The sequence below is a fragment of the Palaemon carinicauda genome, chromosome 6 (genome assembly GCF_036898095.1).
Source record: "Palaemon carinicauda isolate YSFRI2023 chromosome 6, ASM3689809v2, whole genome shotgun sequence".
In the NCBI taxonomy this organism is placed as follows: domain Eukaryota; kingdom Metazoa; phylum Arthropoda; class Malacostraca; order Decapoda; family Palaemonidae; genus Palaemon; species Palaemon carinicauda.
In genome coordinates this window covers 114,998,125-115,015,624 of record NC_090730.1, presented here as the reverse complement: position 1 = coordinate 115,015,624, position 17,500 = coordinate 114,998,125, and the positions used below count along the sequence as shown (strand labels likewise).

General features: G+C 38.0%; 1 protein-coding gene across 1 annotated transcript in view; it reads left to right on the top strand.

The window, feature by feature from the left end:
• The window catches only part of LOC137642171 (pyrimidodiazepine synthase-like), a 14,542-nt gene extending 4,496 nt beyond the window's left edge, over positions 1-10,046 (top strand). The window contains exons 2-6 of the mRNA XM_068374710.1: positions 1,903-2,008; positions 5,493-5,712; positions 6,884-7,037; positions 8,707-8,804; positions 9,505-10,046. Of these exons, the coding sequence (XP_068230811.1) occupies positions 1,903-2,008; positions 5,493-5,712; positions 6,884-7,037; positions 8,707-8,804; positions 9,505-9,630 (704 nt within the window). The 3' untranslated portion in view covers positions 9,631-10,046. The remainder of the gene's footprint in view (positions 1-1,902; positions 2,009-5,492; positions 5,713-6,883; positions 7,038-8,706; positions 8,805-9,504) is intronic.
• Positions 10,047-17,500: the final 7,454 nt, after the last annotated feature.

Sequence of the window (17,500 nt, the reverse complement as noted above, 5' to 3'; positions counted from 1 at the left end):
TATATAGAGAGAGAGAGAGAGAGAGAGAGAGAGAGAGAGAGAGAGAGAGAGAGAGAGAGAGAGAGAGAGAGAGAGAGAGAGAGAGAGAGAGAGAGAATGTGCACATTTATGTTTGTGGGTGCACCTGCCTAACAATATTAAGTGACTGAATGTGCTTGTATCATTCAATGCAAATGGTTGTAAATTATGCAAATTGATGTCTACCGATAGAAAAACAATTCCATATATGCATTTACGCCATTTTTATTTGGCACTGTCAAGGAAATGTAGAACTGGCATGGGTGTATTGCCTGTTAAAGTTTAATTTTAAGTAAGTGATAAATACACTGTTAACAGATAATTGATGGATATTAGTATTTTATTAATTTATCGAGAAAGCTACTGCTCATGATTGCTGAGCCAATATCTCAAATCGCATTATTATTATTATTATTATTATTATTATTATTATTATTATTATTATCATTATTATTATTATTATTATTACTAGCTAAGCTACAACTCTAATTGTAAAAGCTGGATTCTATAATCCGAAGGGCTCCAACAGGGAAAAATAGCTCAGTAAGGAAAGGAAATAAAAAATTAAAGAAACTACAAGAGAAGTAATGAACAATCAAAATAAATTATTTTAGGAAAAGTAACAACATCATAATAAAACTTTCATATATAAACATAAAGCTTGATAAAACAAGAGGAAGAGAAATAAGATAAAATAGTGTGCCCGAGTATACCCTCAAGCAAGAGAACTGTACCCCAAGACAGTGGATGACTAGCCTATGGTACAGGGGTTATGGCACTACCCAAGACTAGAGAACAATGGTTTGATTTTGAAGTGTCCTTCTCCTAGAAGAGCTACTGTACTTCCCATAGCTGAAGAGTCTCTTCTACCCTTACCAAGAGCAAAGTAATCACTGAACAATTACAGTACAGTGGTTAACCCCCCGGGTGGAGAATTTTTTTTTTTTAGTTATATTTGATAACCAGCAAACACAAAATATAACTATATTATAGATTTAACATAAATATTTACAAGATCCACTGAATACTCACGAGTCAGAAACTAATTAATAGTATACACAGTTCTTACGAAGAAGTAGGTCTTGAGATGACTTCCCAAACTTCTATGCAGCGAGAGACACATGATATTGCTTAGTTACAGATATAAAAGGTTGATATATAGGAACACATCTTCTGACGTTGAAACATGAATTTTTGAACTTTATCTTCTTCAAGATATGCTATCGTTGTGTGTAGTTACTAATTTTCAGAGTCACAGAGGGTGAGGTTGGAAAATGTCTCAAAACACCAGAGGTGTAATAGTTTAGTCTCCCTTCTCTTGCTAGTCACCTGCACTTTATATACGAGGGACCAATACTCCCAAATGTTCTTGACGGACGAGAGGGGCCCAGGACATCATTTCGCAGCTTGACGTCACGCCACGGACCCACCCTAGAATCACCCAAGGCCTATATATTGGCCTTGGAATCACCTTACTGTCACCTAATCAGTATCTAGAACTCTTGTTCCAGAACACAACAATGTTTCAGTCATAAATTTCATAACACAGATGAGAATATGAATTGTTTTATTTTTTCATCATATATGAAAAAATAACCCCTTTTCCCAAGTTTTATCATACAATGTAAAAAAATTTAATGGAAATTTAACAGGGATCCAATATTTTACTCTCTGACCAGTCAAAGGACTCAATAACTCTCTAGCGGTAGTATTTCAACGAGTGGCTGGTGGCCTGAGGATGAACGAATACTTAGTTTATTTTATATTTCCTGTGAAATATAACCTATGAATGAAGTGAAAGTATCGATAAATATGCAATAAAACCCCGACATTAGACAAGTTTGTTTACATGCACTAAGACTGTCAATTATTTATCTGTTTCAGGTTCCGTGTGTCCACCAGAGACCCCGGGGCTCTTGCGATGTTACTGCATGAGATTTTGTCCTTACTGCGAGCGTCTTCGTCTGGTACTCATTGCAAAGAATATCAAGTGGGTATTTTTCAATGGGAGTTCTTTTGCTGATTTCCATAACATTTTTATCCTCTGTTTTTCATTGGATTTCTTTTTAACCTCTAAGCTTTATTTTGTGATCCACATATGTATTGTTATTCTTATTTATCTGTTAGAAAGCGATTTAGTGGTTGTGATTAAGTATTTCACGCTACTACATATTTCAACACTAAATTTGAAGTAGGTAGCTGAGAGAAATTTATTGCCAATTTTAAATGGAAATTGCATTGTCACTTGATTTTATTTAAAGAAAAAGTAGTTTAAATCCTCTCTCTCTCTCTCTCTCTCTCTCTCTCTCTCTCTCTCTTTCTCTCTCTCTCTCTCTCTCTCTCTCTCTCTCTCTCTCTCTCTCTCTCTCTCTCTCTCGTGATTTCAGAATATAAAGAATCTTTCATTTTGGGACCCATTTCAGTGGATCTATCCGTCACTTCGTAGTTCCAATTCTCCTCCGGTTTCATAACACTTGAAATCGACCCATTTCTCCCGTTCTATCTGCATGATCGAACCATCTCAAACCAACAGGATCTATCTTTTCATATAAGTTGACATTTTTACTTCAACAAACTCTCATCCTTTCCATTCTTCTTACAACACATGTCCAATTTAAACTATTCAATTTTTTTTTAATGGCTTTCAACAGCCTCACTACACTTGCATAAAGGAAATTTGGTTAAACAATGCCGTCATACATTCCAAATTTTTCATCTACTGACATTTTGTTCCTAATTCATTCCATACAATTGACTCTTTATTGCTTGGATGTATATTGTGACTTGCTTCTTCCCCCAATTTACTAATTTCAATAGAAATATCTTGTGACACAACTTTGAGTTTTGTTTACACAAAAATGACCTGCCATAGTTTATTTATGAGCTTCTCAGGGACAACAATTTGAAACAAAGTACATCAAATATCTTCTGGAGACTTATCAAGAGGTCGCCATTCATGCATGAGTAAACCCAACTTGATGAAGTAGCCACATGGAACTTTAGAACTCCCTTCTTCAGTCAAAGCTTGTTCCATCAATGGTCTTAATGTGCAGTCAGACTTCTGATCTTCAATCAACTTTGGCTGTGACAAAGGATCACGAGAACCATCAAATAGACCACTAGTCAATTCTGCCACGTGACTGGATTCAGTCAAATCGGTATCAAACTGACTAAACAAAAATGTCTCAGACAAGTTAACATCCTCACAAACCAACGTCTCATCACGAGACAGCTGAGTAAAACAGTCAATATCGGAGACATTATCATGAACCAACGTATATTGGTGAAATAGGTCGGTAGGGCTCTGAATCTTCTGACGAGCTATAATTCAAGTCACAGCACACAAAGCAAACAGAGTCGATCAGTCAGGACTCAGAACCTCCAACTCTTGATCATAATTGGGCTCTTGAATCAGTCGGACATCAACTTTCTCATCTACTTAGTCATTACTAAGCTAAAATTAAACACCTCGGAAACCACACCAACAATATCAGGCCCTGATATCCAGTCACAATGAAGATCCATATACTGCAAGGGAACAATAAAAAGATCACTACCAACCCCACGAATGGAAACATACTCCTAAGTAAGCGGAAGCTCAACCACAGAGATAACTTCCTTCAAAATAAGTTATTGGGAACAACCAGCATCACACATGATACAAAAAGGTTGTGGTGAACCACCATCATCCCTAATAAAACCCTCAACAGAATATAGCCGAAAAACCTTATCACAAGTCTGGAGCAAACACTAGAATTACATGGCTTCTTGTAAAAAACCGTGGTCATCTTCAGTGTTAACCTTAGCGAGACTTAGGTATAGTAGGAGCCACAGTCTTAGTTTCTTCATCCTTCTTCCACTTCAAACACTTAGACACAGCATGACCTGATTTCTTACAATAATTACATATTACAGAACTGCTACTAGTTGACATGCTATGGTAACTGCTGCTTTGAGACTTGGTATGAGAATCAGAACTAAAACTTTGACCTTCAACATTTTTACTAGAGTGCTTATAAGTACCCTATTGTCTTTTATCATGTGACCTTGACTCCTTATGAGCCAGTATACAGTATAAGCATCAGCGTATACAGCTGTTTCACGAAGGCTAGATAACTTTTTCTCATTTAAATAAACCTTTATATTCTTACTAACACAATTTTTAAACTGCTCAATTAAAATAATTTCCTTAATCTTTTAAAATCATCTTTACATTCTGCTGCCTTAACACAATTTATGAAACCAATCTGACTGTTTCCTACTGAATTCTACATATGTCTGCTTATATTGTTCTCTACAACTCCTAAAATTCATTCCATAAGCTTTTGGAGTTAGTTCATAGGCCTGCAAAATAGCATTTTTTCAAGACTACATAATCATCAACTCTATCTTCAGGAATGAAAGCATATACCTTTTATGTCCTGCCACTCAAAACTCCTGACAACATATATGCTCAATTTTCTGTTGGCCACTTACATTTTAGCTTTCCTCCCAAAACAGACAAAATTTTCATCCAAATCCTTTTAATTAAAAGGAAGCACAACTTTATTTTTTTTCAAAAATATCTGACTTTGATTGACTGTATTTGTATCATTAGAATTAACCTGTTTATTTTTTCTCAAGTTCTAACTCTTTTTGAACATTAATCTCATGAACCTTTAGCTTAGCTTCAATTTTCAATTTCTCCCGCTCATCTTATAATTGCTCATGTTTAAATTTAGCCTCTCAACTTCCAACTCTTTTTCTCTTGCCTAAGCTTCCAACTCTTTTTCTCTTACCTGAGGTTCCAACCCTTTTTCTCTTGCCTGAGCTTCCAACTTTTTCTCTTAAAATAGTTTCCATTTTAAGTCTTTTAAGTTCTATCGTTGCTAAATCAGAACCCACTGATTTCTTATCAATGGCATCTAACACATCCTGAGATAACACTTCGTCTTCAACCAAATCTTGAACTAGTATAAGTTTAGTATCATCCTGCCTCATTGAATTTTTAACATTAAACTCAAGAGGTTTGCCTAAATCCACTAAGTGGAATTTCTTGATATCATTCAACTTTTCAGTATGTGGATCCTCAAAATATTTGTCGAAAAACTCGGATGAATAAAATTCTAACATTTCTGCTCGGTACTTTGTACAACTGATAAAAGTTTAATTTACAAACACTTTGAATTTCCAATAAAAACAACAATTCAGTTCCCGGTCAGGCCCCCAACTCCTATGCAGTAAGCTATATCAAAACAGAAATTATGTAAAATCTTCTTTAGTGTTTTATTCTGTTCTTAATTGATTTAGCATGGAAAATAGCTAAATAGTAACTGTAAAAGAAAATAATAGCCAGCAAACATAACAACTATATTTTACAATGATGATAAGAGAGAGAGAGAGAGAGAGAGAGAGAGAGAGAGAGAGAGAGAGAGAGAGAGAGAGAGAGAGAGAGAGAGCACATAATATTTAATCATCCATATTGTCTCTCTAAGGCATGAAATCGTAAACATTCACCTGAACAAGAAACCTGAATGGTTTGTGGAGAAGAACCCTCTGCAGAAAGTGCCAACGCTTGAACTTGACGGGAAGCTCATGTTTGAATCCTTAGTGTCATGCGATTATCTGGACGAAGCCTATCCTGAAAATCCTCTGCATAAGAAAGATCCTTGGGATAAGGGCCAAGACCGTATCTTCATGGAACTCTTCAGTAAAGTTAGTGAAAATTTACATTTTTTTTTTTTTTTGTATTTCAAATTCAACGATCTCGTATGATGTCAGCATTTTAATATTACCAGATAAATCGGCTTTAGAAAAGGGAATAATAGAAGGTCTGTCTAAAACAGTTTAGTGATTATGTTAAAATTTATCCTTTTTTAAAATGTCATTTACATAGTTAAAAGGTTATTGTTCCATGTACAGTTACCGACATGTATTACAGTACTGCATCGGCCTTTGGCCTGTTAATTCTATGGCCTGAGTTAAATCAGTTGGATTGGTTTATATACAGCCAACTGTATACGCCCATAGATGATTAAATGAGTGAATCACATACATAACCTAGGATATTGCATATTAAGTTACTATTTCTACGAATATTAGTATGTTGTTTATTGTCTGTTTATTTTCTCAAACTAGATATAGAAGGCTCCTTTGTTTATATAATCTATAATGTCCATGTAATTTTCTGATAGATATTCAGGATAACATATGTAGATAATAAGAGGGTATTATTGTTTTATAAATAAGTGGAAGCATCAGATGGAAAATTTATTTATCTACGCTGTATTCATTACACCAAAATGGAAGAATTGGGCTGCGAATTTCAAGATTAATTTGGATGCATTAGGCAATATTAATGATGCACTGAAGAAAGCATTATTATTGCATAACGTGAGAACTTTTGCTACATATATATATATACATACATACATATATATATATATATATATATATATATATATATATATATATATATATATATATATATATATACATATATACATATATATATATATATATATATATATATATATATATATATATATATAATTTTTCTATAATTTTTTTTTTCATCAAATCTAAGAAAGGTGTTAACAATACCAACATTTTGGAGATTTTTTTTATCACCCTCGGAAATTTATTATTTCCTTTCATCATAACACTCACAGAAAGTATGGTATACGTATGAAATTTATGATCCATTATAGTTTTTGTGTGTAATTATCATCGGCCATTTATTATTTCAGTTTCTCACCTTTAAAATAGGGCTATATTGAAAACTAAATATTCAGTACCCAATTATTATTAGATTATAACTGATACTGAATCAACTTGATATATCGGTTTCAGATAGCTGATTACTGTATATGTAATATTATTGCAGGTGTCATCCCCGATGTACAGAGTTTACCGCAGTCATGTCCAGGGAGAGGCAGAAGAGAAGAAGAAAGCCTTTGAGGAGATCCACGATGGCTTAGATCTTTTTGAGACGGAGCTAAGTAAACGAGGGACAAAGTATTTCGGTGGTAATAAGCCAGGTATGTACTGTATACGTAAGCTACGTAATTAACTTATTCAAAAAAGATAAAAGACTATTAGTTTTAGGTTATCTGTTCTGTTGATTATCATGTAAGAAGAGAAATTTCAAATGCATATGTTATGTATGCTCTTCGAGACCTTAGAAGTATTCATTTTACTCTTCTTTCCAGCAAACTTCTTCTCTCCAGACCATCCTTTATCTCATCTAACCATCTAATTATCTGCCTCCCTCTTGATCCTCCCCCAAAACAGATTCTTCCTAAGCCCTCCTCACTCCTTCCCCATCATCCATTCTCAGCACATGCCCGCACCATCTCAGTCGTGGCACTCTTATCTCCTCTGTAATCTTTAAATACGCCTGCCATTCTTCATATTTCATTATTTTCTCATCTCTCAGGCAGTGATATTCCCATAATCCACCTTGGCATTATCATCTCTGTTCTCAAGCTTTGCTTCCTCCTTTCATCTTAAAGCCCTCGTCTCTGCTATAGATCTTGACTTCTAGCTTGATTGGCCTTTTCTTATCACATACCATTAATATGCAAAATTGTTCTTCTCATTTCCAGAGAATACAGCATTAACCGCTTCTCTGCTGAGTACCCAGACACTCAAATTAATATTTTGAAATTATTTCAGATTTTGTATCAATAGATTCTGGAGTCCCTTGTTGTTTCATCTTTAATGTCAAATTGTTTTTACCTTGGGAATATCTTACAAACAAAAGGAATTATACATGATAAGTACGTCTATCGTGTCCAGTATTCAACCATATGCATTTTCTGGGTTTGTTATAGAAATGATAGAAACATTCATTTAACCATCAAGATAGATAGCTGGATGGATAAGTCACATAAGTCACTGTAATCTTTGCACCACTCCTAAAAAGGCATAAGTTCTAATCCTAGCCATAATATAAGTACTAATTGATTATAATTCCTTTTCAATGTAAGGGATTTCTAAAGTAAAGTGGATTTGACAATAAAAGGTATATGGGACTTCGGTGGAGAACTCCAGTTACAATTGTAGACTCGAGTTAAACCCAGCTCAGTTCTGATAGAATCCACTTAAAATCAAGTCACATTTGAAGGAATATCCTTATCAGTGATTTTCATTTAAGAGAACATCAGGCTTAACCTTTTTATAAAACTGTCATTAATTCACATGCTAAAGATCACTCAAATGTCATTCCAATCTCCTTGAGATTTGATTTATATCTTGCAAGAGTATGACACATTAGGGGCAGGTTGTTCAGTTTTAATCCCTCGCGAGACCAAGGCATGATCACTAATTAGACATCCCAGTTAGAAGACCAACATTGCTTCTTATAACTTCAGGGCAACCAATGTATACTACCCGACTTGTGTGTAGTCTCGTATATGATTTGCTCACTGATTGATTCAGATGCAATGTCAGTAGCTCTTAAGTCACAGTAATCAGTAGGAGAAACAGAACTCAACCACTCCCTTCGGTGAGCATTGAAATCACTAACAAGTACAAAAGAAGCTTTTCGGTCGTCTCCTTGTGTCTTACCTACAGTGGTAAGAAGACAAATGAAAACGGAATACTTCAAGTCTGTTTTCTGACACATGAAACACAAATAAAAGTTGTTATGCCTGCCACATTTACATAACCATATATATTTTCACATATTTTCTTAAATGCTTACAGGGATGCTCGACTATATGATTTGGCCATGGGGTGAGAGGCTGCCTGTCATAGAGCTGATGTTAGAAGCGGAGTTTGAAAAATCCCGTTTCCCTAAAATGGTAAGACTCTCTCTCTCAATCTCTTTCTATCTTACCTCCGTAAGTTACAGTATGATATCCTTCTTTTTTTTTGTTTCCTCCCCCTACAAACCTTCATCAAACTGAACAGATTTATGCTAACTCCCTTTTTTTGCATTATTTTGTTATTTTTGCAGTTTATAAAAGTATCTTTCTAACTATTCGTTACCGTCCATAGAAAAAAATAAACAGCTTAACTGAGAGAAGTACGTTAAAATGCAAATAAATATATACTCAGAGATATTAGATTGAAAATAAAAACCAGACATATGTATATATATATATATATATATATATATATATATATATATATATATATATATTACACATATACATATATATATATATATATATATATATATATATTACACATATACATATATATATATATACATACATATATATATATATATATATATATATATATATATATATATATATATATATATATATATATATGTGGTACTTGGACATGTTACTCTACGTTTACAATGAATAAAGAATATCCGCTGTTGACCAATAAAGGTAGGATTAGAAATAAAAGGGAAAAATACTTTACAAATCTCTTATACTCACGAAAATCAACTTCTTCTTCTTCTTCTTCTTCTTCTTCTTCTTCTTCTTCTTCTTCTTCTTCTTATTATTATTATTATTATTATTATTGTTGTTGTTGTTTCAACAGAAAACATGGATGGACGACATGAAGGAAGATCCAGCAGTGAAAGCAATTTTCATTTCTCCCGAAGTCCACAAGACGTTCCTCGAAGGCGCATTCTCAGGCAATCCTGATTATGACATGAAAATTTAGATTATCTATTTAGACAAGATTTAGAATAAAAGGTAAATGTGTAATTTACCTTATCGATTAGAGTGACTTCTCTATGTCATAAAGACCCCCTTCTTTGATATGAAAATATTTAAGAAGAGAAAATACAGATTTAATTAAAATTTTGTGGATGTTTCGTCTATGTTTCATTCAAAGATTCTAGCAAACGGGGCATATATATACTATGGAGACAGTAAAATCTAGAACTTATTTAGTTGGTACGGCAGAGGGCCTAGAAGTCTGTGAAAAATGTATTAATCCAAAAATATAAATGTGTGAGATGCTTTGATTCATGTGAATGGATGTTATGTTTATTCATAATTGAATAATTAATACTTATTTACTGTGAATTTTGTACTTGAACATGTGGAAAAAATAAAGGAGAGCTCGAAATGTGGCGCCTTTTTTCTGCCCCTATTTTCTATTGTTGTAAATTTTGTCTGCTCTTTTTCACTCCCCGATATATTATATTAGGCGCTGGAAGTTGGAGGTAAAAGTAAGCAAGTTATGTTGTCTATGTAGGAGGAAAATAATGATGATGAACTTTCTGCAATATGCAGCACTTTGACCTGCTTGTAGTGGTGTGCCCATAATATTATGGAGAGAGCAACGAGGAATCTGGAACCAGTAACCTATTATGGCTGCCTAAGTGGAGTAAATTGGTAAGTTTTTACCGGCACATGTATCCCACACATTCAAGAATCTTTCACAGTCCCTACCCTAAAGAACTTTCGACACAAGCTGAAAAAGTTAGGCGACCCAACGAGCTTTACTTTTTCATAATAGTTCAGACGATTGAGAACCTATTTCTATAATGAATTGAAAAGTGGCATACGGGAATGTACATGAGATTAATAAGAGCATTTAAATGAAAGATGGACATTACTAATTGGGAATGAACGAAGAAAAACGAAGACTTCAAAAAGATTAAGAAGTTTATATAGATTTATTGCTCACTCCCTTTCAGGGCATAGGGGCGTTTTTCAGATGGGGTGGGTGGGGTGGGGCTAAAGTTTGGAAAGGCTCTGACGGTGGGGTGTCTGATGGGTTGATTTCAAAGTCTAAGAAAAGAATCCTGAATTCGACAAGTGTACTTTATGTACACTGGATCCAGACAAATTTTACTTCTCACAATTTCATGGTCACTTAACTTTGACTTGTTTAACACTGAAATCTTCAACTTTTTCACTAAGAATAAAATTTATTTCACTTTTCGTTTCTACATCTGGGCTTCATGTCCATTTCTATGTTAATTTTTTGTAGAATAAAGGTGTTCATGATTTTTAGATTTTTTTTTTTCAGCAAATTCTACAAGCATGTCTCTGCCATTCCTTGTGCCAACTTCAAATTTCCCTGCAGCTGACTCTACTCACTTCTTTTGGTCTACTTTGCCACAGAAATCACCCAAAACAAATGCAAATAGAGTCTTATGCTTTTTTCAAAATAGTTTCGGATCTTCCTTGAAAAGTTTATTTTTCTTCTACTCAGTTGTTGGTGTATACGTTTGGATGATATTCCTTTTATTCTTTTTACTTAGTTTGATTATTGATCCTGCAACTATATTACTGATACTATGAAATTCTTCTAAGTTACCTACACGATTTTTATTGATAAAACCCCCTCCTTTTTCTTTGTTCCTTTCATGTCCTCTGAAGCAAAAGACACGACCCTCTTTTAACTCTATATTCTCGTAAGATTCCCCAGTTCTTTTAATTTCACTTAATCCTATCATATCCCAATTTTTTTCTTTTAGCTCTTCTAGTAACACAGCAAGATGATTTTTCCCTAGACAGGGTCTTGACATGTACGTTGGAGGGTCAGTTTCCAAAGGTGGTCTGTTCTAGTTATACACACACACACACACGCACACACACACACACACATATATATATATATATATATATACATATACACAATATATACATTTATATATATATATATATATATATATATATATATATATATACATATATATATATATATATACACACACTATATAACAAATCTATTTTTGGGTGAGGTAGCCATGTCGTCCTGATGGAAGTTCCTATTAGGTAGCTTTCTAGGGTATATTTGACTACAGTGATATTCCCAGAGAATTTTACCTTAAGGTATCCAGAATTCTAACTCCTGGAGTGAATATCCCTAAATAATCTCACAGGGATATCGCATAATATCAGAGGACGTATTCTTGACACGTCACATAGCTATCTTCGCCCCGAACAGTATTAACGCTTCGAGGGGGTATAGTGGCAAGAATCTGAAACGAGAATGAAAAGAGAGCCGCTCATAAGGCATCTCTCCTATTCCGTCTCCAGTGTGTATCTGATGAAGGTGGTAGCGCCCTCTTTATTCCTTGTAGCGATATACGAGGTGTTATAGATACTGTACTGTAGGGAGGGGTCAACAGGCCCTTTTACAAAAAAGGAAGGGCGGGTCCATCAGGACGACATGGCTACCTCACCCAAAAATAGATTTTTCGCTTCGCTCAAAATCCGTTTTTTGGGCTCAGGCCATGTCGTCCTGATGGAAGTTTACCAGAGCATTACTGTATCTGTGGATTCTCAATCAGTGCCGTACTCTCAAGAAAGTATTTTCCTGGTCTGTCTAGACCTAGAGACCTATGATGTTACCGTCATACATCATTTCATCTAAGCATGAACTATGTTAGTGCTTCCTGCCCCCTACAGGGAAGAGTCGTACTAGACTCTGGAAAAAGTCTCGAGGAGTACATAAGAATTTATGGATGACAAAATGACAAGCTTGTATAGTGGTCTCGCCCTATACAATATGAAGCAAAGTTTGTATAAGAGTCACCAATGTCAGAATGAATTTGTGATACCTTCCCCAATGTGACTACTCTTATAAACTATTGGATAATGGTTGTATCCGCATAGAAACAAATTTTGCCTCTTTGCCACCAACCTGTTAGGGTACCACGTCAACCCTTCCAAGGAAGGGTTAGAGTGAGTGGACTTTTGCTTGAATCAGGGAACAGTCTCGAAAGACATACCATGATAAAAATATCCATGTTTTAATCTTAATGCTCAGTTCATTTCTAATAAAATGAGTGTGGGCGAATAAGACTATGAACTAGTTTATTAAAATTTGATAAACGTACATATCAGATCAACATTTATAAAATTTATAAAATGCGGATGATATGCGTAAAAGCATAAAGGAAAACAGTCAACAGAAAATATTGTTTCATCTACAAGGAAACAGATTTGCCACTTCAATTGAATTATTAATAATAACGATATAGTCTGTATACTGTTTACATACACTAGCGTAAAAAACGCTTGGCACAAGTGTCCGTATATGCTATAGATTACCGACGTCAATGGAACAGTTCGTAAAGACACTTTCGTGGCCTATCGCTCAGCATGTAGTAACATACAGTGACTACACGCGCACCCTCTTAATTAATCGTCCCAAATTAATTACACTGTTCCTCGCAGACTTAAAACAGAAGGTTAAAGAATTCTACCTGCTGCTACCACAGATCTCATAAGTTGCTCCACTTGCTTCGCATAGTACATAAAGAACGCCTTGGAGGACTACCAGCTGGTGTGCAAACAAGGATGTTCAAAGTCCATATAATTAAGGAAATTTTATGGAAGAGGCAACTTTCCTCAGATCATGACTAACGGGTGTACTGTCTGGATCTGTTCTGCGAATAACACAGGTGAATTTCGCCCATAGTTATAGATAACTTTGAACCCAGGGTTTCTCTTCTGAACAGCTGTCCTCCCATAAAGTCTGAAGTTCTATGAAGATAGACCTTTAGGCACTCCACTGGACATAGAGATGCATCTTCCTTCAGAGGGCAGATTGTCTAGGGACCCCACCTGTTGGTGGGTAGCTTGTTCCTGGAAAGAAACGTTGGGTCTGGAAATAGATTCAGTTCTCCCTCCAAGAACTGGACGTGGCCTTCCTCTCTAGAGAGAGCCACTATTTAACTAACTCTGGCCCCCAAAGCGAGTACAAACAGAAATATGACTTAAATTCAAAACCTTCTAAGCACATTCCTCATTGTTCATTATTTATACACAGTGAGGAATCATATCTAATGACCTTGCAAAGGGTCTTTGGAAGCTCTGGAGGGCTAGTTCATTAAGAACGTCGTAAGAAAGGTCGACTTGTAAGGCATATGGTATCTGACTTGTCAAGGCAGGCTTGAACAACAGAATTGTGTTGGCTGCTAAACCTTGCTCATGAAGGTGAATGAAGAATGATGAATAGGAATCTGTCGGGATTTCTTTCAGTTCTTCGCCTTGACAAAGGATAGCTATCTCTTCCCTGAAGCCTCATAATGTCTTCTGGTTTCCTCCAAATGTCTAAACTGACTTTTAAACACCGAATCTTTTTCTCATCGTGTTTTCTGTGAAGGAGCGAAGACAGTCGACTTCTGTACTCGCTGAGACAGGGATGGATCCGGTAGCGGTACGAATTTTAGTCGTAGTTCCAATGCCAGAGGGAACCACACGCTATTTGGCCACTTGTGGGCCACTATTGCTGCTTTCCCTTTGAAGGATCTCAGCTTATCGAGGACCTTCAAAAGGAGGTTGTGCGGAGGGAGCAGATAGATACTGGACCATCTGTTCCAGTCCAGGGACATAGCGTCCACTGCCTCCGCTGACGGCTCCTCGTAAGGGGACACGTAACGATCTATTTTCTTGTCGCCTTTTGTCGCGAAGAGGTCTATCTGCAGCTCTGGAACTTGACTCGAGATGAAGGAGAACGATCCTGCGTCAAGGGACCATTCTGACACTATAGGTGTAAACCTAGATAGAGCGTCCGCTGTCACATTGCGGAACCCTTGAATGTGAACTGCTGACAGGTGCCATTTCTTCCTTTCCATCAAACGGAATATGGCCAACGTCACTTGGATCTCTTCAAGCGTTTGATGCGTATTTTCTCCAGACTCCTGTTGCATCCTTAAGCTGTGCTCTTAGCACTGGATCTGTTATCGAAGCAAACTGTAGAGAGCCCAGCACTCTCTCCTGTTCGCGTCTTGATATCCGTTTGTATTTCAATAGTCTCTCGACAGATCCTGCTATTTCTTTCCTCTTCTTACTAGGAATGGAAAGCCTATGTGACTCAAAAATCCAGTGGATTCCCAACCACTGAAATTTTTGAGCTGGAGAAAGGCGAGACTTTTGATGTTGATCTTGAATCCCAGATGTTCCAGGAACTGGATCACTATCTTAGAAGCTTGCATGCATTCTGTCCTGGATGCTGCCCACACCAGCCAGTTGTCCAAGTAGGCTACTACTTGGACCCCCTTTAGGCGTAATTGAAGGACGGCTGCGTTCGCGAGCTTCGTGAGAATCCTTGGGGCTATGTTTAGCCCGAAAGGCATGGCTCTGAAGGCGTAAAGTTTTCTATGTAACTTGAAGCCTAGGTATGAGGAGAGGTGACGATTAATTGGAACGTGCCAATAAGCGTCAGCCAAGTCTATAGAGACAGTATATGCCCTTTTGGGCAGTAGGGTCCTTTTGTGCTGAAGCGTGAGCATTCTGAACTTGTAGTTCACTATGAACTTGTTGAGTGTCGACAAGTCTAGAATAACTCTGAGTTTTTCTGAGTCCTTCTTTGGAACACAAAACAGCCTTCCTTGGAATTTTATGGACTTTACCTTCCGGATTACTCCGGAGTTCTCGGACATATTCTTCCAGAACGGGGGATAAGTGTTGGAAGAATTGAGGAAATTGAGGTGGAGGACTGCTCCAGCTCCAACCTAGTCCATTTTTAATTAGGCTGTGGGCCCAGGGATCGAAGGTCCAGCGATCCCTAATTAGCTGTAGTCTCCCTCCTACTGGAAGTATCTTACTTCTGCTGTTGTGGATCTGAGGCCTTGCCTCCTTGACCGCATCCTCCCCTGTATCCCCTTCCTCTTGAATGGCATCTAGAAGAACCACTGGCTTTTCCTCTAGCTCTCGAACGAAAGGAAGAGGTCTGCCTTTCGAAGGCTGGGTTAAGAACTGGAGACTGTGTCGCCACTTGTTGAGGTACCAGCTGGTACGTGGTTGGAGGTTGTGCCACTATCTGAGGCACCGCGGTCACAGGAAGTTGTTGTTGTTGCTGTCGGTAGGGTTTAGCCGGCCGAGAGGATGGCCTAGGCCTTTTTGTCTTCCACTTGGGTTGGAGACCCTCATCTGGAGAAGACTTTCTCTTGAGATCTAAGCCCCACTTTTTGAGAAGGTTCCTATTATCTGTGGTGGCCTTGTCTACTACCTCTTTAACCACTTCATTGGGAAAGAGGTCTTTACCCCAAATACGAGAGGAGATCAGTTTCCTCGAGTCATGCCTCACCGCAGCCGAGGCGAACACGAACTCTCTACAGGCTCTCCTAGCTTTAATAAAGCTATAGATATCCTTCGTAACTGTGGCCAGATGGGTTTTGGCAACAACCACGAACATGTCCTGGATCTTGGGGTCATTTGCTATTGTTTCTAGTGTCGTTTGCAACGACATCGATGCCGCAAGTCCTTCCTTTGTTTCTTGCTCTCTACGCAAGAGAACCTCCGACAGTTTTGGAAGTGCCTCACCGAACTGGCGTTCAGCAATATCAGCTTCCAGCTTCCCGACTGAGAAGGTAAGGTGTACGTCCTTCCAGTCTTCTTGGTCCAAGGGCAAGGTCAGAGATAACGGCTTGCACTCCTCCAAGGAGGGGCATGGTTTCCCTGCCTCCACTGCCTTTAAGGCTGCCTTATATCCCTTTTCCAAGAAGGGAAAGGCTCTGGTAGGAGAGGCCCCAAAGGAGGGAAGCTTCTTACTCAAGGCGGGCACCTTTGAGTTAGTGAAGCCCCTCTCTTTCATCGAGCTCGCTAGTAACGTCTGAGCTTTACTATGGTAAAAAACTATGACCTCCTTCGGCTCCGTCTCCTCCTTTGTGGCTGGCTCCTTTCTAACATGGACATAGCAGTCCGGATAAAAATCTTTGTTGGGCCAAAATTGCACTTCTTCCAGGGGAATTGCTCCCAACTTTTCTGAGATCACGATCTTCCCGGTTGTCATCGGCATGTGTTCGGCATACCTCCAAGGATTAGTATCCGAGCACAAAGGAGGATCCTTCACGCTGAGCTGCTTCTGGGGCCCACGTGATGCTGCAAGTCTACGTATCTCCAGTTTCATTGCAGCTTCCTTCTCATCATTCTTCCTTTGAATTTGTTGGATCATCTCAACAATGGAAGAAAGAGTCCTTCCCAGTTCATCTGGGATAGCAGACGATGTAGACGGAATAGGTTCTGGGTCCGGAACCAATGTAACCGACACTTCGTCGATTTCTTCCTCTTCTACTTGAGGAGCCTGGAACAGCTCCTCCTCCTGACCTTCTCCTAGAAGGTCCTTCTCAGTAGAATCCGACACCTCCGACATCCTATCGTCCAATTGGATGTCTTGAAGGGCGGCTGAGACTTCAGAATCTACCGACGGCTGAAAACACTAATACCCGGCTGCCGGCTGCTAATCGTAGTGGCCAGCAGATTCGAGCTGTGTTTCCACTGCCGGCCAGCAAAGGTAATAAAACCCATGCCCGCTGACAGTAGCCAAGAACCAGAGAACCTCCACCTGCCCGGCTGTCGGCTGTTAAGCCGGCAGCCGGGTTGGGGTGCAACACAATAGTCAGAGAAACAGTATGGATGTAAGGTTATAAGGCGGCATTGCCGTACGACCTTCCATCCAGAAAGAGTGAACTTATGGAAGGGGAGAATGTAGCATTCAGGCTTCCAAAGAATCCATAACCTGCCGGGCTCTACCGGCAGACATGGAAGGGAGACCAAGGGAGGTCTGGGGATCACTCTGCAAAGAAAAAAGGGTCTCTACCGGCCGACACGTAGTGCCAGCC